The sequence below is a fragment of the Eulemur rufifrons genome, chromosome 16 (genome assembly GCF_041146395.1).
Source record: "Eulemur rufifrons isolate Redbay chromosome 16, OSU_ERuf_1, whole genome shotgun sequence".
Classification (NCBI taxonomy): domain Eukaryota; kingdom Metazoa; phylum Chordata; class Mammalia; order Primates; family Lemuridae; genus Eulemur; species Eulemur rufifrons.
This window is the reverse complement of record NC_090998.1, coordinates 2,310,786-2,333,165: the sequence shown is the minus strand read 5'-3', so window position 1 is coordinate 2,333,165 and position 22,380 is coordinate 2,310,786. Positions and strand designations below refer to the sequence as shown.

General features: G+C 53.6%; 1 protein-coding gene across 19 annotated transcripts in view; it reads right to left on the bottom strand.

Moving 5' to 3' along the window:
• Positions 1–22,380, bottom strand: part of CACNA1C (calcium voltage-gated channel subunit alpha1 C) — a 585,430-nt gene that overhangs the window by 171,496 nt on the left and 391,554 nt on the right. For 18 of the 19 annotated variants that reach the window (XM_069489394.1, XM_069489389.1, XM_069489378.1 and 15 more), the window contains exons 6-7: positions 16,348–16,506; positions 9,286–9,482 (exon numbers count right to left, since the gene is read on the bottom strand). In XM_069489394.1, coding sequence (XP_069345495.1) covers positions 9,286–9,482; positions 16,348–16,506 — 356 coding nt within the window. The remainder of the gene's footprint in view (positions 1–9,285; positions 9,483–16,347; positions 16,507–22,380) is intronic. The other variant, XM_069489396.1, reaches the window with a different exon arrangement.

The window sequence follows — 22,380 nt, the reverse complement described above, 5'->3', positions numbered from 1 at the left end:
ACTACGGCTCAGCCCCTCCACCCCTGCCCCTGGGGAGGGACTGTTCAGCATTCACCAGCTCACGACTCACTAGAGTGCGTGTGAAGATAACTTACAGAGCAGGCTTTTATCAAAGAGGAAATTTATTCTGATTTAGTTTCTCAAATCTATTTCTTCTGATGCTTTCTGATTAAACAGGGTTTAGTCTTAGCTTCCCCAAAACGAGCCCAGCTCTGTCCTTGTGAAACGAACTCACAGGAACCCAAATTCCTAAGGGACACAAGCTTCCTGAATGATGCTCGTTGGTGGTTCTCAAAGCGTGGCCCCACGGCCAGCACCATCAGCGTCTTCTGGGAGCCTGTTTGGAAATGCACATGCTCGGGCCCACCCTGACACTTGCGGGGTGGGTCCACCCACCCGTGTTTCAGCAAGCCCCGCAGTGACTCTGATGCACACTTGAGAACCACTGCCCTGTGTTGTTCCCTCCACAGCTCCCAACTTCCAGCATAAGCACACAGGTGCTGTGATTGACCACCTCTAAGGCACACAGCAGCGCTGCTCAAGGTGTGCTCAGAAGGCTGCAGGCAGCAGAAACACGTGGGAGAATTGTTAACAAAGAAGATCCCTGGGCCCTGCCCCACGTTCTCACTGTGGCTCAGAAGTCCGTGTATCAGTCACCCCAGGTGAGTCCACGGTGTCCTACAGCTTGACGCGCACTGCCACGGTTTCTACCCCAGGGGCCTCAAACGAGCAGGTGTCAGTGGCTTTGCAGGCTCTGAGCAACGTGGCCATTTACCTAAGCAGGCTGAATAAATGCTATGTTCTTTGTGTACCCGGAATAAAAAATACTGAGAAGTACTGAGATACCTACCAGGTCTGGCTGGTTTGCAGGGTTACATTTGCAGGGTTATATGTTCTTTACTGATCCATTAATATTTATCTGGCATTACTATATTTGGTTGGAGAAACCCAGCAAATGCAGCCACAGGGCCTGGTGCGGACACCGCGTGTGGGATTGCGGAACTGCGCAGGTGAGGGGGGAGGGCCCCCCACGCGCCACTGAACCACGCAGTCGGGAAGTGCAATGTCACCTGAGTTTATGTCATTCCCGCGCGCCCTGGTCTACTTTGTCCACCGCACTTACCACTTCATAACTGTGTCATTTACTTATTTCATACCTTCATCATTTATTTTTGTCCCCCATGCTAGAAGGTGAGCTCTATGAGGACAGGCGGGCCTGGCCTGCTTTGCCCACCGGTGTATCCCACGTGCCTGTGCAAACCCTGCACTGCAGGGCCGCTGTGGGCGAAGGAGTCCAGGGCCCGGAAGGAAGCCCAGAGTCCTGGTGGTCCTGTGAAGGACCAATGAATGGGGGTTTCTGGAACTTGGCAATTGTTAACAATGGAGCCCACAGCTGTACAGCCTTCTAGCCGAAGGATGGAGGATTTTCCCGCAGCTGAACCACTAAAATATCCAGCAAAATAGCAGCTGTTAGGAGAGGCAGGGTGGAAGGTCTTTGTGGGTCAGACCCCGTCCCCATCCCAGCGAGCCTGGGAGCCTTATTTTAGCCAGAAGGCAACTGTCTGAGCCAAGAGTGCAGCAAAACCAAGCCTGCAGAGGGACGTTCAATAAAAGCCTCCATCACTGAGAGCAGAAAAATGAAACTGCGCCACACGAGGGGAAGCAGGTTTGGTGAAATGAGATTAGGGAGGGGAGGGTCTGAGAGCTGCACTGAGCCAGCCGACCACTGGCCGCCACAAGGACTGCCACGTGGCCACGACAGGCCAGCGTCTGCAGGTCTCGGTTAATATGGGGCTGTGACGTCCTCCTTCGATGATTCTTAGCAGTGGTCCTATCAGAGTCCACACTTGTTCAGCAAGGATTTACTGAGTGTCGACTACGTGTAGGACGCAGAGCTTTGTTCTGGGCTCACAGCTCCTGTGAAAACAACGGGGCTGAAACAGCTCAGGGCTTGGGAGTCCTGGGCCCCTCCTGAGGAACACGGAAACCTGGATCCTAGGTCGTGTGGCGGCCTTGGTGTCCCTGTGGCTGTCCCTCTCACACGGTAAACCCGGCCGGCGAGCCAGAAGCAGTGCCTCCCTTTCCTCTAGGAAAAAGTGCTTCTTTCCCTTTTCGGGAGGGTGTGGAGTCAGGAGGAGCTGGTGGGAACGGCGGACTCTCACCAGAAGAAACGCACTTACGCGAAGCATCGTGTGTGTGGCCTCGGGGTGCCCCCTGGAGCCCGCGACCCGGGTACTGTCCTGTCCTCTGCCCGAGCGCCAGGGGTGCAACTCCCCAGGCGCGGGACGGGGCACGGACAGCGGCAGAGGAGGTCTGTCCTGAGCAGGCGCCCCCGCTCCTCCCTGATCCCAGATCCCACTGTCCTCAGGGCTGGCGGGGACAGCCAGTGCCAGGAGGCAGGGGCACGCTGACCACACTCCCCCCAGGGAGCTCCCTCCAGAGCCTGGGCAGCGGCCGGTGGGCAGGGGCGCTGGGTGGCGCTCAGCCAACCTCCTTGACACGAAATCCCTCCTCACTGGCTCCTCTGTGAACATCTAACCTTGCGGAAAATGCAGGCCTCGAGGCCACACAAACCTACAAAACTTGGAGACTCCCTTGGGCCCTGGATCGGTCCGAGCCTGCTCTCTGTGCCACCCACAGGTGAGGGCTCCCAGCGCCACGAGGGACTTCTAGTCGGGGAGCCCCAGACCTCACGACCATGGTCCCTGTCCCACTGCCACCCACGCTGCTGCTCTAGGCCCCCCTTGGCTGTGGGCCAGTTCTTTGCGAGGCTCCAGGTAGGGGACAGCAGGGGAGGGGCGGGGAAGGAGGGCAAATGGGAGATGAGTGAGCTTCCAGGGGGTCCTCAGAAAACCACTACTTCCCGGTGGGCCGCGCCCCTGGCCACCCAGCCCTGGTCTGAAAGGAAATGGCCCCTTTTGTTTCTCCTACTTTCTCCTCTTTGCTCTGGGCCACCTACTTCTGGGGACAGACTCGGAGAGAGCAGGCGAAGCTGGGTGGCTCTGAAGTAGGGCGACGTCTGCAGGGGTGAGACTGATGTCTTAAATCAGCTGGAATGGGGCTATGAAGAAGAGAAAGCATAAATAAAGCCCTATTTTTAAAAAGTGCCCCAGATTGCTGACACCCTTATTTGGAGGTGAAATAAAGGCCAGGCCTGCTCAAACCATGAGGCTGGGTGTTCCTCGGGTCTCTGACTCCCCCAAGGAAGGTGCCCGAGATGGGCCCTGCCGCCCACCTGCAGCTACCAGGGCCTGAGCCCACGGCTGGCAGAACGCAGCTGCATTCGCTGAAACGCACAGCCCGTCCGGTCCACTGGTGTGCAGGCAGAGCCAAGGGGGCACTCAGTGGAAAACGCCACAGGCTCTTCCGAAACCACTGTCGAATTCCTTGAGGGGAACTCTCGCCCCAAACCTTCAAATCTACCACTTGTTTCCCCCCAAAAAGATACACAGGAGGAACAACACCTCCCTGCCCTGTCCTCTCTCGGCTGCTCTTGGTCCCAGCTGACGTCCACTTCCAGGTGTGTGTGCCTTTTCCCACAGGTGCCGTGGGTCCAAAAGGACCGAATGGTTCCAGCGAATGTTGAGGGACGCTGTCACCTGCCACCAAAAGGCAGGAGGTGCAAGCCCATACGTCACAGTGCTTTACACCGAGTGTCATTAGAGAACAGGACCTGCTGCTGCCAGTGAATGCCAGTCAGCCCAGGGCAATGGCTCTGCCAGTCTGTGACCACTCATGACCTAGGTCCCCCTGCTTGCTGGGACACAAGCGTCCACCTCGTGGGTCACTGCATGAGCAGCAGGCAGGGAGCAGGTTCCCCCGGCTCCTGCCCTGCACCTGCTTCTGCTGTGGGCAGAGACCCTGGGAGCGCCGGGGAGCAGGAGTGAAAGCCTCGTCTACGTGGAAAGCAGCCGCGGGCTCCTGGCACCAAGGCAAGCCAACAAAACCAGCTCCTCCACGTATGAAATAAAAGCCCCTGCAACCAGATGGGATCGTGCACTGACACCGAGTGGGAGGTTAGGAGACCGTGGAGAGTGGCCACCCCCAGTCTGAAGATCTGTGTAAGGGACACTGGCTCACAGCCCAAGGGAACCTGAAACACAGGTCTCCCAGTCTCCCAAACGGGCACAAAGCGTGGCTTCCCTGGGGAGAGGAGCTTTCCCTAGGTCCCCATCCAGCCTCGAGGCCTGCAGAGCCCCACCTGGCCCCGGAGTGCTCTGTGCCCCGGAGGCTGCTGCTCCTGGGGGCCTGCAGGCTCGACCTCGCCCCGCTGTGTCCTGTCCGTCTGCAGTCAGCCTGGACTGCGCTCCTCTGTCTCCCCACCTCCACCCTGCCCAGTCCTGCGAACACAGTAAACGCTCAATAAATGTTTGTTACATTGAATTATTGCATAATAAGGACTCATCTAATACCAGCGAAATGGATAAAATAAAACTCAAGTGAATAAGTAATGGCTTTGAGAGATGCTGGTTATCTTCCTTGATACGTTTCTAAAGGGCCAGTTTCCTGCTTAGATGACGGGGTCTCTGTTTCCAGCAGCAGGTGCGCTACGTGGGGCAGACTGAAGGGGAGGACCACAGAGCCCTAAGCAGGACCTGACCCCATCTCTACTCTGACGCCCAACAGGGCCCCGGACGCTGTCGCGGCACCACTGAGCTGTCTCCCAGCTCTTCGCTGGCGTGACCTCGGTGGAGTTCACCCCACCACGTGTGGTTTTGGGATGTCTTCAGAGGCTCATTTTCCATATTCTGTAGAGAACGGAGGTGGCTTTCTGAAGGCAAGATGGAGTGGGAAAATAAGGTAAAACACCCAAATTCAACCTGCCTCGATGAAAAAGACCTCTGTCATAAACAAGGGATATTTCAGCAGCACCAAGACCAGAGGTCAGTGCTGTCTTGTTAATGTGTGTGTGTGAACTTAGCGGGACAAGCAGGCGGGATGCGAGATGAGGTGTGGAGCTGACAACTGACTTGCGAAAAATCCAAACATTTGACTTTTGTTCCCAAGGTCTCCTGTTGGCTGGACCAAAACTGATCACAAATACTAGAGAAGATACCATTTGTGATTCTAAAAATCTTTCCTTCAGAGGATTTCTGATTAAGTAGTCCTTCTAAACTTATTTTTAAGCTCAGTTTTTAACTTTATAAAAAATCAGTAGAAAAACTGATCATGGAGAAACCGATTGGGGGAGTAACGGTGGTGTCAGGAAGAGGGTGACCCTGACAGGGTAGGGAGGGTGTGAACCCAAGACAGCGCAGACCAGCGCCACTCCGCTGTGCCGCACAGTGTCCTCAGGGTCCCTGCTAAGAAGGGCGCTGGGTGAACAGAGGACAGCAGCACTGATGAAGAATTACTCGGGCTTCTAGGTTCCCAAAGAGCTGGAACCGTGTATTCTAGCCTCCCCAACTGCTCCCCTTCCCCGCAATTCTCACGTGCAACCTGCTCTGGGGGTCCTGAACCCCAGGCCGGTGGCCAGGCCATCCTGTTTCCCACCAGCATGGGGCTCTCAAGTGCTGGGCACAAAGTCAGCACTCAAAAGATATTGAATTGATTGGTGCCAAAGCTGCCCACTGTGATCCGGCTACAGTGTGGACGGGGCATTGCTCAGAGCTTCAAGCCGACCCGGGTTCTCAGACCAGTCTGAGAATCCTACAGCTGATCCTGCCAATCAGCTAGGTCTGACAGCCTCCTGCATCTTTAGGACGGCACACGGCCAGACCACATGAGACAAGCAGTCCTGAATATATGCACAAGGCCAGGATGTTCAGTAAAAAAAAAAAAAAAAAAGACCAAACACCTGAAAGTAGAAATGGAAACCAACAGTCATGTTACACAGCACTGGGCTCTTCCCCCTCCCGGGGCTTCACTGCTCCTGAGGAAGGCCAGGGCACTTTGTCTGATCACAGCCCCCTCGCCAACCTACTTATGTTTTAAGAGGCTTGGAGATTTTGGGAGCAAATGGTGAGGCTTTGGCTTAAGAAGTAATGCCCCGAGGAAACCACAGCCCACACCTGAGTTTTGGTTTCGTCTCCAAATGCCCAGCGTCCACCCTCCTTACCCTGTCACCTGCAGACTCCCCCAACAGGGCACTGGGTACAAGAAATGTTTACAGCAGCCTCCACCCAATGCGTGGCCAGTGGCTTTCCTAGCTGAGGCGATGTTCAGGTACTACTTGACCAAGACTGATTCCATTTTTAGTCCAGTAACTCTTGGAGATCATGACAGTATAACGCAACAACTGATGTCGGAGAAAAAGAGCACCAGACCCTGTCGCCTACAGTAGGAGGCAGGAGTCTGCCATTTGCTACTGGTGACCTTCCTGGTGCCTCCTATCTATCTCAGGCCGTACCAGGTGACTGATCAATTGCTTCTCTGATGCTTTAATGACCCAGGAGCATCTATCCGCTGTCAGTGGTTGGGGTGGGCCCCACTCCGGGGTCTCCACTCACTGCTATAGCTGAAGGTCTTAGTTGCTCTTTCCCAAGCCCCCTGACATGCCCCGTACGTTTGAAGGGAAATTCATTATTCTGCATGGAAGACCCTACTTTCCTAGTCTCCAAGGAAACTACCTCCCCAGACAAGTTCAAATCCAGTGGCGTCATAGCAGCACCACGTGGGTTCAACAGGTTAGACCTCTAGGGTTTTCAAACTCCAGCTTGGAAATCAGAACCCCCTGGAGCGCTCTCTCAAAGTGCAGCTACCGGGGCCTTTACTTTGGAGCTTCTAATTCAATGGTTTGGAGGCAGGTCTGGCCATTTTATATTTAGAAAGCTCCATGTTTGATGCTAAAACACTTTGAGGTTTGAGAGTCTGTGGGTTGGAGATGCAGGCCTAGAGGATAAGGAGAGGGAAAACTGGAGGGAAAGGAAGGAAGAGGCGGAGGGAGGAAGAAGGGAGAAAGGAAGAAATGGCCACAGAAAGGTCAAAGCGATTAGAGAAACTGTCCGAAAGCAGGAGCACTGGGCTAGGGAGTGCTGCTGTCATGAGTTCCCGAGTGGAGGCCACCTCAGTTCAAGGTGTGGATGTGCACGTGTGTGCACGTACATACATATACGCATGTGCACACATGTACACACACGCACACGACATAGCCGTTCTGGAAAGGTGCTGGGAAAATCAGAGAGAGGCACATCCCATGGGCCTGGGATTGTTCCTTCACCTCTGACACTTGTTCCCTTCCCAGCCCGAGCGCCATCACACCCCCCGGGGGAAAAGCACAACACAGCTGCTGCAAATTGGTGGTTGCAGTCGTGTGCGTCTTCTCACTCCCCACTCTGGCTGTCATCGTGACAGGATTTCCTTGGGTCACATCTGGCTGGTGGGGTGTCATTGACTCGTGGTGGGGAGAGGGAGGGAGTGATGAAGGAAGATCACAAAAACACAGCACGGTCATTAGCAAAGGAAATTATACCTATGCCCCCACCCCACAGCCACCCGCCCGCTGCCACCTGCCCTCGATTTGGTGCCACGAGAGGCTTTTCCACAGCAGCATAAGGCATGGGTCTGAAGCGCGGGGGACGAGGCCCCGAAGCACAGTCCCCTACAGCCACCAATCCCACGCCCACAGGCAGAAACCGCCTATCAGCACAAGGATGTTTCTGTCCTGGGCTGGTGGGCTGGTCAGAGGGACCCACCCGAGGAAGAAGGACCAGTTAGGGCCACTTGGGAATTTGATTTGCTTTGTTAAGTAAAATGAATTTGCCTAAGGGTAATAAGTTCAATTCCTTCTCTCTGTCTTACGAATTTTTCAAAACCAAGTTCTTACTGAGCATGAGCCTGAAAAATGCTTTCCAGTGTTTCGTTTTAGTCTGAGGCAGAGGGGACTGGACTGTTGTCTTCTTTCTGACAGCATCCCAACTCAGCAACTCCGCGGTGGCCCGGGTCCAGCTGTGCCGCCATTACTCAGTTAGAGTTTAGTTAGCTTCCCAGGCTGCACTGGTTCTCGTTTAGGACTTAATCGTCAGAGCCTGGGAGCAGCTCTGCCGCACATGGACACTCAGAAAATGTTTGCTGGGTACAAGGTATTCAGGCAAGTTTCAAGTAGTCATTTACAGAGAGGTACAAATTTCATAGCTACACTGGGTTTTGCTATAAAAAACTGAGAAAAGAGGGTTTTTGAATCAATAGGACATGGTGCTCATAAAAAACCTAGAAGACAGAATACTGTGCACCACGTCTCTGAACTGTTACAAACTCTGACTCAGGACGTCGGCAGCCCTCTTGGCTGGTCTCTTCCGGGCTGGCAGCGCTGCTCAGCGGGGCGGCACCGCGGCGCTCGCTCCTCCCTGCTTTCGTCTGGAGACGGGTTCCCGAGGCAGGCTCTAGACTGTTTTCACGGTGGCCAAATAACTTTGACTATTTGCAAAACTCTGGGAGAGATGGTATTTTTAAGACTGGCAACATGCTTTCTTCACTGGATTCTGGCAAGTCTCTAGCTGAAGTAGGAGATACTACAAAGAACGTATTTTCTGGAGTTGGTCCTAATAATGGACGTGACTCTGCCAGAATGGGGACAGCTCAAATATGGTGTGTGAATGTGCCGTGGGATAGGCTGCATGGAAGTCTGGCTCTTCAGGGGCGCAAAGGCAGAAAGGCAGTGTAGCCTGCTGGATAAAAAGGCATCTTTAAAGCAAAAGAGGATTCACCACTGATGGGTTGCACTCAAGAAGTGGTATTTCTAAACAGGCATCGCATGCCGGCAGAGCGTTCTCATAGTAGTAAAAATGATGCCAATGCATTTGTCTGATGGACAATTCTAATATGTTAAGGTAAGATTAATTTGAAAAATAAGAATATAATAGCATTCACTATTGCTACACTGTATGCTACACTATTCAATGAAAATGGTTTCCTTAAATAGCTTCTTTTTAGAAGACCAGGCCTGACTTTTCTCTTTAGCCCAAAGAATTCATAATTCCACCTTCCGGCTCTCCTTTGGGGAAAGACAAGAAAAGGAATCTGCGGGGGCGGGGAGCTGAGCAGACCCTCCCTCGTGCCAGGCCTGGCCAGCCGACTCACCGAGCACCGACCACACGCCAGTGTCTCGGTCTCGCACTAGGGCGGGAACAACTGAAAGGTGACATTTAACCAGGGAGAGAGGGCTCAGCAGGGGAAGAGTCTGTGCTTTGTTTCTCAGGCAAGACCCGGAAGAAATCAAAGACACTCCTCACCCAGTGCATGGAGAAGGGCATGTGACCCCACAGCCGTGGGGGGAGGGAGGGGGTGCTGAGGGGGGGCCTGCAGCCTCTGCGCCTCGGCCCGTGACGCCCGTGTCCCGCGACGTACCCAGTACAGCACGTCCGTCCAGCCCTCCATGGTGATGCACTGGAACACCGTCAGCATGGCGAAGGCAAAGTTGTCGAAGTTGGTGATGCCGTGCTTGGGTCCGTCCCAGCCGGGCTTGCACACCGTGCCGTTCTGGCACTGCCGCCCGTGGCCGGTCTCCAACGCACAAGGGGAAGGGTCGTCTTCCGCTGGGACATCTTGAGCGGCCACAGGGAAAGAGGAGACGGAAGCAGGAGGGAGCGAGGGAGGCGGGCAGAGAAAGGAGAAAAGGAGTTAGAGGGAAAGAGATGAGATCGGGTGGCTGGGACGGGCACCGCCACCTCGCGCCAGCAGGCAGAGCACGTGATGCAGTCCCACAGGGAGCTAACGTCAGGAGCTGGGCACTGTCTCAGGCTGCCGTCCATTTAGATGACCAGTCCTTTCAACGGGTTGTTATAAAGCTGTCTTTTAACCTCAGTGACTGACTTCAAAGGCGGCAGGGCCAGTGCCCATTCTGACTATGATGTCAGCATCACAGCCAAAGGGCAAATCAAAAAATAATGACGATGCCACCATTTCGAGTGGAAATTGTCCCGGAAAATGATAGGAAGTCTACTTTGTCTGTTTTTGGTGGGAAAGCACCTATAGACACAGCCACTGGAACACCAGAGTGAGGGCTCCTCTGAAGGGCTCCTGCAGAGCTTTCTGACTACACATGGGTCCGCTCCGTGTTACGGGACACACTGCCAGGGACTCGAGTCACCTCACAGTGAAGCCTCACACGGAGGAAGGACAGGGAATGAACTGTGACTGCAGGGAGCAGCACCGCCTGCAGTGTCTGCGTGACCTGCATTTTATGCGTGTCCTGTCGTGCCGGGCCGGCTCTGCCCTTTGCTCCCAGCATTAGCACCTTTCGGGGGAGGAGCGTCATCTTCTGACCTCTAGTCAAGACAGAGTGGCAGTGGGTGACAGGGGGACACCTGCTAGGGGCGGACAGGGCTTCCAGGAAACGTACAACACGCTGTCTGGCCGAGGCGGCCCGCTCTCCACGCCGGGAACAGCTGCCAGCGAATCAGTGACTCAGGCGTGGTTTATGATTGGAGATCACTGGCAAGTTTAGATAAGACTTGACAGATCTAATCATTTTCATTACGCTAAAATACCGAGACAGCCTCGCCCCGGCCGTGGAGGGTAATAGTGTGGAACTCACAGGAGTTGTGAAGTTAAGGACATCGTCCTGTCCTTGCGGACGCAACGGCAGCACCAAGCAGAAAGCCGCATTCTAACGAACGGCGCCTCCGGCAGCAGCGGTGTGCCCCAGCGCCCACAGACGGCGGAGCGCCGGCCACCGCGCCTCGTTTCCTCCGTGGTGACACGGTCACGCAGGGGCTCCGTACTGGGGACTACCAGTTGGTTGGCTGTTTCTCGGCTTGTCGCTTTAAATTTGAAACTGTTGACTCCCAAGAGGAAGACAGGAAGAGAAATACTAATCCTTAACTAAGAGATAATTCTTAGGAGAATGGAACTGCGTGGTGTGGTTGGAAGCACACGCCTGGCTGTGTTTTCCCAGTGACAGCGACAGCGGCTGCCCCGCCCCTTCCTCCGCCTCTTCTTCTTCTTCACTGTCATCATCAGCTTCTTGGTCATCTCTGCGGCCTCCTCCTCATTCTCCTTCTATTCCACCTCCTCCTTCTCCTCCTCCCCCTTCTCTTCTCTCTCTCAGCTTTATTGAAATATAATTTACATGCCTTGGAATTAATCAATGTAAATGTACAGCTCAATTATTTTTAGTAAATTTGCATAGTTGTGCAGCCATCAGCACAATCCATTTTAAAGCACTTCCATCACCCCCGAAAATCCCCGTGTGCCCGTTGGCAGCTGGTCCTCGCTCCCACCCCCAGCCCCAGCAACCTGGCCGGCTTCTGTCTCCATCGCTTTGCCTTTTCCAGACACTTCATACAAGCGCGGTCACACACCGCGAGGCGTTCTGCGTCCACCTCCTCTCCCTCGGCACGGTGTCTCTGAGCGCCGTCCGTGCCGCTGCGTGCCTCGGCAGCATCTGCGGCTTCCCGCTGCCGAGCAGGGCGCTGCACCGTGCGCCCACCCATTTGCCAGCTGGCGGACATCTGGGCTGTTCCCAGGTTCGGCCTGTTATGAATCCTGCTGCTTCCCGGCTTATTCTCGGCCTGGTGCTTGCAGTTGCGTGTAGGTTCTTTGTTCATCGCCCAGGGTGTAATGGCTGCGTTCCTGGTCCCTGCCCTGCCGGAGGGGATGACGGTGTCCTGCCTCTTCCTTGTTCTGGGGTCTGGACGCAGGAGGGCTCCCTCAATGCAGCTGACCTAAGCTGCCCTCTAGTCACAATGTTTTTGTCACTTCTGAAATTGTGAAATCCTTAGAAATTTGGATGTGAGGCGATAAAGAAGAGAGGAACTAAAAAGTGAATCCCAAACCTAAATATTATAATACATGAAAAAGTGGACAATGAGCACCTAAAAAGTTGAGTGTTGAGAGACTGGAAAACCAATAACCAAATGGATCACAAATTCTGTTGGGTTCTCCCCCGTTCCAGTACTAGCTTTCCAGAGGGGGTGTGTAGTCACTGTGATAAAAGTGCTGGAAGGATCAGAGGGACAGGACAAAGAGAAAGGGTAGCGAGAATAAAGGAGAAGCTTGCGTCTCCATTCTTATGTTTTGCTTTCTAGAAGAATAAGGATGTGGCTGATCTTCACGCTGGGCCTGCGCATGTGACAGCCCGCCCCGCGCCCGCCATGCCCAAGACCGACACGGGGAGGCTGCCCGAGCGACTGCTGCGTCTCCTCCAGGAAGGAAAACATATTTGGGGTTTTACAAATAGATGTTAAAAAGAAACGGCATCACGGGGAAGTGATCTCATTAATAAGCGGGAAAGGGGCAGGATTCAGAAAGATTATCTAAAAGCTCAAGTGCTGCTCTGCTATTTTAAATCTGTCTTGAACAACAATAAAAAAGATTTGAGAACAATTAAGAAGCAGTGATGATCTGGTAAAAATAGGTATCTATAAAAAGCACTCCAGGGAACACTTGAAAAATGTGAACACACACAAATCAGCAGGTCCCGGCGACACGTGCTGTCGGGTGAGGGAAGCAGCTTCCACGGAAAAACGGGCTGGTCTCCTGCAGTCACGGCGTCCCGGGGAGCAGGGTGGGAGCACGAGGTGGGAGAGAGAAGCAGGGCAGCGCAGGCTCCACATTGTAAAACAGAAATGAAGGGAGGAGGAGTCATTCTGGAGAGTCCAATTAAGTTTTCAGTAGGCGAAAGGAGGCGAAGATTAGGAGGGATTTTAGGAATGCGGTTAACACCAACAAAAACATGAAATCCCAGGAGAGCTCCAGTTAGTGGCTCCAAGGAGGAATTACCAAAGACAGAATCAATTACTTCTTTAGGACCCAACGTCAGGGAGTGAATAGCATGAAGATGATTTCATTTCCAGGTTTTAGCCAACCAATTCTTTGCCAGTCTCAGGGGTAATTACCGTGCTTGGAGAGCTGTTCAGATGACCTGGCTCGGTGCAGCATCAAACAGATGGGACAACCAGAAACAAAAGGTACCGGCATATGGTGATGTATCTGTTGAGGAACCAAGAAGGCACCTGGCAGCTGTCTCAGGGATTAGGGAAGAACTGCCTCTTCTGAGACCATCTCTCTAGGGATGGCCCACTGGAGGGGCAGCCTAATGTTCACCTGGCCACTCCACAGCTTTCTCGTATGGACTTTATAGGAAACATGGCTCAAAATCCAATGTATTCTAAAACCTAAAAATATGGAAAATTCACAGTCCATGAAGTAATATCAAAGTATAAAAAGAAGAATTTGATACAAATGTCATTAAAAAATGTTAACAACAGCTCACAAGGCACTTCCGTATAATTTAAATTTGCAGACAATATGATAATTTAATCCAAAGTCTGAAAGCTAATAAAAAAAATAAAAAATGACCCCTTCCAAAGGCGATGCAAAACTCTCCAGAACACTTGGGGGTTGGTTTCAGAAACTGCAGGGTTTTGGTCTTCTACCTTATGGGTGCACGAGCACGTCCATGTCCCTGCGTGAGGCCCCTCCTGGTTGGTGGCAGTCACCGTGTAGGTGGACGAGGCCCTGAAGACAGCGGCGTTTGTCCGTCCCACGGGCGCGATGGCGTGGGCCCCTGGAGTGTCGACAGACAGCAGGTTTAGGGGTGAGGGGAGAGGGAGCTCCCGACTGCAGAGCACTTGAGAGGAAAGGCTTGTGCTGCTCAGAGTCCCCGGTCCTCTTCCCAGCAGGGAGTCCGGCTCCCACTGCAGTGAGGCCGCCTGCCCTGCGGAGCCTGGCACGGCTGTCTCTGGAACATGCCTCTCATCGCTCTCCGAACCCTGGCTCCCCGGCTCCTGGTCATTTCCACGATGGGAGCCCACTTCTTTTCTGAACGTGCAGGGCAGAGATAAAACCCATCGCATACATAAGCGGATGAGGCTCATGGCAGGTGGCAGGCAACGTCTCAGGTGCTCCTGTTGGCTATCAAGGGGGCCAACATGCTCCTACGTTGGCCACTGTCACTGGGGACCAGAGGAGGCCATGGAAGGTTTTGGCACTTGAGGCGGCCCTCCGCTGCCCGTCTGCGGCCTGGAGGAGGGCTTCCTCCCTGTGCTCTCTTTGTCTCCCAACCCCCCACTTCCTGGCCCTCCGAGACCACTGAGGACTGACTCGCCCATGACTTCCAACCAAGGTTCACAGGCCCTTGGAGGAGCCTGCACTATCAGAAAACATCCTCTGGGCTATTTTCCCATCATGATGATGGACGTCATCTGCAGTGTTTGAAGTAGTTCTCTTTCGCTTCGTGGTGCAGACATCTGACTGCACGGCAGGGTTGCCGTCTCTGGCTCCATGGCGGAATGTCACCATTTCGCTGTCCTGCATCTCGCTGGTGAAAGCCACACTGTCGGTCACTGCTGAGTTGACAGGGAATCTTTGAGACCCCCTGCCTCTGTGACTGCCTGAGGAGTTTGGGTCAAACGGGTCACTGCCGATTTCAGTACAACTGCATAAACTTTAGACGTGCTGTAGTCAGCTCTTAAGGAGGTCTTAAAACGAGCTCTTACAAAGCCACACAATTAGTATAAATTTGCTGGTTCAGGACTAGCTATAGAGCAAACTGAATAAAAGGAAGGATTTGTATTAAGGGAGAAAATATTATTCATTATATTGTTTGATTTTTTTTTTTAAACAAATGCTAAAAAAATCTCAGAATTTTAGCTAAAGGTAAGACGTATTTTTTTTCCCCAATTTTAAAGAGACTCAATTTTTAAAAACATGATAGTTTATTTTATACAATTATGACCCAAGTAATTTAGAAATTCTCTCTAGAGTGAAATAATGGTCTCTTCTTAAACAGACTCTCCATCACAGAAATAAAAACAATTGTGTGACCCTGTGACTTTAGGTTTATAGGTTTTGTGTGTGTGTGTAGTTTTTCATTTTTTATTTTTTTAGGATTGTGGCCACGTGGCAATGACCTAGAAACCTTGCAAATGTCTAGTCAATCCATCCAGTCAAACTGGTTCATTTATGCCAAGTAGTCTATTTTGGTTTCTGACTATGAATTTCACTCCTTCTTGTATACACGCTACCATCCTCCTCACCCCCCAAAGCAAGAGGGGTCACGTGTAACTTCTCGCCCGGGCTGAACAGACACGAGGTGCAGCATAGATGGTGAGGAATGAGGTGTCCTTCAAACGCTCCAGACAGATGCTCCCCTTTCTCCACCAGGATGCCAAAGCTAAGATGACAGATTCGCTGTTTGAAAAAAACCATCTAAATTTAACATTGCTAACCCCTTTGGGGCAGGGGATATTTTTTTCAAGTTCTTTGTGTTAAAATGTTTTATGTATCTGTTTAAAGGCCTTGTCAATTTCTGTTTAAATGTTTTTTAAAAGGTCAAGCTGAGATGTTAGCAACTCAGGACAGCAGTTAGTAGCACGCCCTGCAAGCCAAACTCCAGTTCTACTCAGGGACATGCTTAACGAGCCACACTGCTTGTTAAATACATTGATTTATGGAAGGAACACAAACAGAGAAGTCTCAAAAAGGAAAGGACTGAGACGCCACGGGGTAGAGCTAACCCTTCTGGAGGAAAAGCAGTTTGGCGGCTGGCAAGGGGGTGATTCCAGCCTGTTCTCTGCTGCCGCCCAGGACAGGGGCCCCGGCCTTCTGCCTATGAACGAGACACAGGAACTGGACTGCAGGGGAGCTGGGACCAGCCCCAAGTCGGTGAAAAGACCTTCGGGGCTGTGAGCCCATGGGCTCAGGGCGAGTGGCCTTCCTGCAAGGGCTTTTGATGACAAGCCACACAGAGGTGCTGGCGGAGCAGAGAGGTACAGTCACCAGGTTAGTTCTGATTCTTATGTCAAAGTACTCATGGTTGGCTTAAAAAGTGATAGACTGACAAAAGACAGGTTCTTAATTTTTAAAATTTTTCTCAAATTGTGTAGCACATTGAAACAGTGTTTAGTAGGGCTGAACAAAGTTTGTATTGGGCTGGTTTTTTTGTTTTTAGAGATAGGGTCTTGCTCTGTCACCCAGGCTGGAGTGCAATGGCGCATAATAGCTTACTACAGCCTCAAACTCCTGGGCTCAAGCGATCCTCCTGTCTTAGCCTCCCGAGCAGCTAGGACTATAGATGCAAGCCACAGTGCCTGGCTAACTTTCATTTTTTATTTTTATTTTTTTGTAGAGACAGGGTCTCACTATATTGCCCAGGCTGGTCTTGAACTCCTGGTCTCAAGCGATCCACCCGCCTTGGCCTCCCAGAGTGCTGGGATTATAGGCAGGAGCAACAGTGCCCGGCCACATCTGGCTGGTTTAACAGAGATGAAGACAAAAATTGGAACCGAGAGAAAAAGAATACCGATCTCTCCTTCTCACTCCACCATGGCATGGAAAGCCAGTGTTGGCACGAAGGGGGCCTTCCCGGGCCTGCCGGCCACGTGGCGCCAGCACACCCCGCCGTGTGGGGGACAGCCGGGACACAAGCCACAGCCCCCCGAGCGCTCGCCCCGAGTCCTCCCTTACCTGTGATGCCCTCCTGGTTGTAGCATGTCTTGTGCATCTTGCCCATGAAGAGCTCCAGGCCGATGATGGCGTAGATGATGATGACGAAGAGCACGAGCAGGGCGATGTGCAGCAGGGGGACCATGGCCTTGATGATGGAGTTCAGAACCACCTGCAGACCTGCAACGACACGGTCATGAGCAGGGCGCTGGCGGCCGAGCGCTGGCTTGGATGCCGTGCTGACGTGAACGCACGCACTCGCCCTGGCAACCGCACCGGTGGGTATCACAAGCCCCATTTTTTAGATGGGGAAACCAAGGCTCAAGGTCACATAGCCAGAGGGTGGCAGAACAGGGATATAAACCAGCTTGGCCCTATCTAAATCGGTCTCGGAGGCAAATCCAGGAACAGGACTGGCAGATGCTGTACTTGCAAGGGAAGAACATGCTGTTTTCACCCATAACCATCACAATGTCTCCTGTCCCATCTCAGAGGCAACTGAGCATCTTTTCCTCCCAGAGCAGCGTCTCGGAGCAGTGAGAACTCACTTGGACCAGACACACCGTGCAGGGCCTTTGTCTCAAGGTTCTCCTCATGGGGGCACTGCAAAGAGTTCTGGAGATCGATGGTGGTGATGGTTGCACAACAACGTGAATATTCTCAGCATCACTGAATTATACGCTTAAAATGGTTAAAGTGGTAAATTTTGTTATGTATGTATTACCAAAGGAAAAAAATGTTTACAAAGTCCCCAGATCCCTTCAGAAAAAACAGTCAAGGGAAAGCCCCACTGGGCACACGGTCTTGCCAGGCCCCGGAGGCCTGCAGGCCACGCGGCTGTCCCACGGGGGAAGGACCCTTCTCGCAAGCTCAGCTACACCACAGGCGTCACACCAAGATGCTACACTACTTGTTTAAAGCGGATGCTGAAAATCTTCATTTGCAAACGGCACAAAGGTGGTTACCAGCAAGTCAGCCCGGATTACACGCGGCCCAAGAAGTCGCTGGTGAGATGGCTGCCACCTGCCACCTGCCACCCGCCCCAGCCTTCCCCGCCCGGGAGGGAGGTGCTGGAGACGCAGCTCCGCCCTCCTTCCCGCTGGGCCAGTGGTGCAGGAAATCACCTCGAGGGCTTCCTCTGACACACGCAGGACAGGACACCCCCTTGGAGTCACGCCGCATGGGTCACTTTCAGTGTCTCCCCGGTGCGCTCATCCCCGCCACGTCCTTCACTTGCTGCGTACGGGGAGTGTCACCTTTGTAGTCACCCACCACCTTCCCACTGGTAAACAAAACCTGGGTCACCCTCTCCCCAGACCCCGAGGCAGACCCGTGCTCTGTGCTCTGGTGGGTGGTTTTCACAAGGCTAATGAGAAGAACTCTCCCTCTCTCCCTATTAAGGCAAGCTGGGGAGAGAAAAAAAAAATTAAAGAGAAAAGCTGGAATAATTTTACCTGTGAATTAATGAGAGTGCTTTGTAGCCTCCCGTTAGAACAAGATGTTTTCGGATCCAAATGATTCCATTAATTAGCAAGTTGTACACACATTAGTGTTAAACTATGCGAAGCCATGAAGAAAGTTGAAAACCGAACTGCAAAGCGACTTTCAGAGGTGTCTTCAGCGGGGAGAGAGTTCTAAGTGCTACTCACAGAAAGGGGAAGGAAAACCCCAAATCTGGGCTGCCAAGGCCTTGAGGGGGTGTCTCCTCTGGCCTTCAGTGCCACAGCCTCAAGTGGCAGGAAAAGCGAGGGTGCGGGAGAGAGGAGACACCAGTCAGGAAGCTCTGCTCCAGGCCTGCTGGAACCTCTGCTGGCTGCTCCTGCTCTTAGGAAAGACCAGGATCCTTCTTGTGGCCTATAAGGCCCCGTGGGGTCCACCCCCCAACCTCGCCACCCACTGCCTGCCCCAGGAACGCCCCTCCAGTGAAGCACCTTTCCCTTTAGAGCCTCACCTATGCTATAGCCTTCCCACCGCAGGGCCGCCACACGCGTGTTCCCTCGCCCGGAACGCGTTTCCCAGCTCCCTCGCATGTCTCCTCTGCTCAGCCCGAGCCCCTGCCCAGGGACCCCTCCCCAGACGCCCAGGCGGGGAAGTTTGCTGTGTTGTATTTCTTCTTGGAACCATTTCCTTTCTGTTGGAGGAAGCACCTCAGTTTGCAATGTTGCGTAGCTTAAAGGGATTCTGGAACATTCCTATGTGTCTGGCACGCTAGGCTGAGGTCTGTGAAGATGGGGGCTGTGCCTGCTTTTCTCGCGCCTTATCACTACGGCCTGGCTTGGTGCTGAGCATACGGCGGGCGCTCAGCAGATATTTATCTGAGGAGGGAAAAACCTAGGCAAATGCCACTGCCGGCCTGGAGCTCTGTGGGCTGCACTGGAGGCTGCTGTCCGGCAGGTGTGAAACGGACAGGTGAGTTTCAGGCCTGCAGGGAGGACCGAGGCTGCCAGGCAGGCTGCAGAGAGGCCGCGTGGGAGTCAAAGCAGCCTGTGGCCCTCATTTCAGCAGCTGGCGAGGCGGAGGGGACTCCTGAGTGACGCTCTGTGCTCATGTCCCCAGCCGATCGGGGCACAGCGCCCGCCTGAGCAGCCGGCCAGAAAACTCACCTCCAGGGCTCCTCCCTCCAATCAGGTACCAAGTCCTGCCGGTTTGGTTCTGAAGTAATTTTTAGATATGTATAAATTATTCTGACCATGTGAATAATACATGTGAGTTATAGAGAAAATGGGAAATACTTATAATAGAGAAGTTAGAAAACACGGGAAAGAAAAAAGAAGAAAGCAATCGCTCATCGTCCCACCACCCAGAGACAGCCACTGGTCTGGATTTTGGACGCCGTGGTCTGTGGGTCGTTTTCCTCCTGTTGCCTTGGGTTTGTCATGCGTAAGTACGTCCAGCTTCTCCGTCTTCAAGGCGCAGTTACGATGCTCTCCCTAAAGCACGCACTGGAACGCGTCCCGTCTGAGCGGGACGTCACCCAGTGACTCCCCACCACGGCAGGCAGAACGCACCCGCTCCTTGCCCAGTTTGATCTCACGTGACGCCAGCTTCTGTCTCGCCCTCCAGGGACCTGCCCACTGTCCGGAGCTCTGGGCTCCGCGCCTCCCGCTGCCCTCCCTGCCTCACTCGGGGCTCGAGTCTCGTCACGCCTGCGCGGATCTGTGTCTCGGCCGCAGTGGGCTTCGCGCACACGGGGCTAAGTTGCACGAGCACAAGGTGCCTTCAGGAGACAGGAAGCCACAGCGTGCGAGGGTCACGGGAGGGAGCTGCAGACGCCCCGTCAGGAAAGGCGCAGGCAGGGAGGTGGGGCCAGTGGTTTCCACGTGATTTAGACGCCGTTTTGAGGAAGACAGGTTAGATGATTTCTCTCTGACCACAGAGATGCACCAAGGACCAACTAGGAAGTACCTGGGAAAGACTTAGGTCCAACACAAATAAAACCTGTCCAAGAAACAGACTCCCCCGGAGGGGAGTGGGCTGTGGGTGGCAGAGTGCATACGGAAGCTGCTGAGAACCTCTGAGCTAGGAAGGGCAGAGCGGGGGGTCCAGGGTTGGGGTGGGTACGAGCTTATCGCGGATGGACTCAAGGGGTAGTGGGTTCCCCATCCTCAGGGGTATTCAAGCATCAACTAAAAAAGCTCTCGAGGGAGTACCTTGGGGGGGATTCAACCATGGGGTGAAGGATTGTCCTGGAACACCAAAGGCCCCTAGAACCTCATTCACATGTTCTGAAGACTCAGCACGGGCCCAGTGCAGCTCTCAACACTCTACTTGGATTATTCCATTTCCTCCTGGCAACAACCTTACGCAATAGGCACTGTTAGTAACCACACCTTTCAGATGAGAAGAGTGAGTTCAGAGAGGTGAAATGACCTGCCCAGAGTTACACAGCGAGGCGTGGCGGCAGGCTCGGGCCAAGTGGCCTGGCTGCCGAGCCTGTGGCCCCACTGCTGTGTGGGGTGGCCCCACTGCTGTGTGGGGTGCCTCCCCTGCCCCCGAGACCGTGGCTCTCCACCTCCACAGTGAGTGTCTGCAAAGCAGTGACACGTGCTGGCAGCACCTGCCGGGAAGTACGGGAGCCTAGCTTAGCCCTGCTTCCGGGAGAGCCCAGAAGTTTCCAAGCCTGGCCCCGGAAGGGCTCGTGGGCTCTGTCTGCTTTCCTCGCGGCCTGCCTGGGGTGGCGGAGCCAGGCTGGCGTGTGGAGGCACGGGGCCAGAATTCCTCCTCTCTACCCCATCACGCAGAGTTTGGCTCTCGGGGCCTGGATGTTTAGTAGCTTCTTCTTGGCATTGGCTCACAGCTGTCCCAGAAACAGCTCCTCCAACTCAAGTTCTAATTTAGAAAACACATGACATTCCCCGCCCAGTGCTCTCCTCAGACAGGCCATGCCCAAGGCTGACAGCAATGCCCAGCTGCGTTTAGGGCTGGCCGCTCGTGGTGGGGAGCAGAATGGGCCCCAGCTAAGCGCGGGGCAGCAACTCTGTCACGTGCTCTGTGAACACACGCACAGGAGGAGCCGACGTTCCCAGCGCTCAGTGAGGACAGGGGGTCTGACAAGTGCGTGCGCACTGCGGGACCAGCGGGGTGGAATGTGCGGTGTGAGAGCCACACGGGAATGTGGAACACGCGGTTCCACAGGGGAATCAAACAACATGCAGTCTGGAAATCCAGTCTCGCTAACTGCAGCTCATGTCGGGTGCCCTCTTCCTGGTGGACAAAAGACTCCCAAGATGCCCGGAAGACTGTCCAGGGCGATGGGGCTTTGGGAAGTGGTGTCATTAATGCCGGGATTAGGAAGAGGACGGCGATGGCAGGAGCTGGCAGATGTGGCTTTTCCTCTCCCCCCGTCACGTTGCTGCCTGCATTCCCTCTGGGGTACGGCGTGAAAATGCCAGGTTAGGAAAGGCTTAGATGATCTGTCTACATAAATCATCCTGCTTTTCCTTAAAAGGTCAACAGAAACCACCAATCATGGAAAGCAAAACCTAGCGTCTTTCTCTGCGGTGGTGTTGAGATCAGCCTGGAGATGCCCAGGTTGGCCGGTCCAGACGGCCCACCGTGCCGGATGGAGGGCTGAGGACAGGTCACTCACTCCTTTGCATTATAACAGAGCTTTGGGGATGGATTGTTCTGCTCAGGTCCCAGGGGTAGTATAAAGAAGGAGTCCGAAAGAGACTTTACGAGCAAGAGGAACGTGAGGCCGTAGGGCCGGCAGGCAGAGTGCGGAGCTGCCGACCCAGGGCTCTGCTCTCCGTGTGAGCTCACCCCATGCTTCCCTGTTGGGAATTCATGTATGAAGTCACTCTGGCATGAAACAGGAGGGGGAAAGGGAGAAATAGTTGAAGCCCCCAGACTGGAGATCATTGCTAATGTGATTTTGATTTCTTTGTTCAGATCCCACACTGACTTGTGGCTTTGTTGTTCATGGCTAGAAATGAACATGCCCAGCTATTCAGACTTGACGGTTCCAGGCTCCAGCGGCGCCTTAGGAAAGCAGTAAGAATGATCGAGAGGCTGATGGCAGGGTTCGGGCTGGGTTTAGGGTGGGGTGGGTACGAGTTCTCATGGGTGGACTCGAAGTTTGTCACGGTAGGAAGGGGACTCTGGGATCACCTAATCCAATGCCTTAATTCTCACTCACTGGATGACTATTTATTGTGCTATGTTCCCCGGGCTAGGGATGGGGGGGACGGGAGTGACTAAGATGTCCGCAGACCGTGCCCTCCCAGAGCTTGTAAGGAGCCTGGACATTAAGCAAGCGATCACACAGTCCAAGTGTATTTACAGACTCTGCAAGAAGCCTTAAAGGAACAGAACAGGGTATTGCGAGGGCCCTCCTTGAGTGTAGGGCAGGCTTTCTCAGGAAGTGACACTGGAACTGAAGGCTGAATGACACCAAGGACCTGGTCAGGTGAGCGCAGGTGGAGGGGCCTTGGGTTCCAGGTGAGGGGTTGCCTGGATGGCTGGGGGTCACCCGTGGCTCTGCCTGTCAGCCCCATGCTCTCCTCTGGCTTTGCTCTGCCTCTTCAAAGAAATTATTGGAAGGAGATTTGGGAA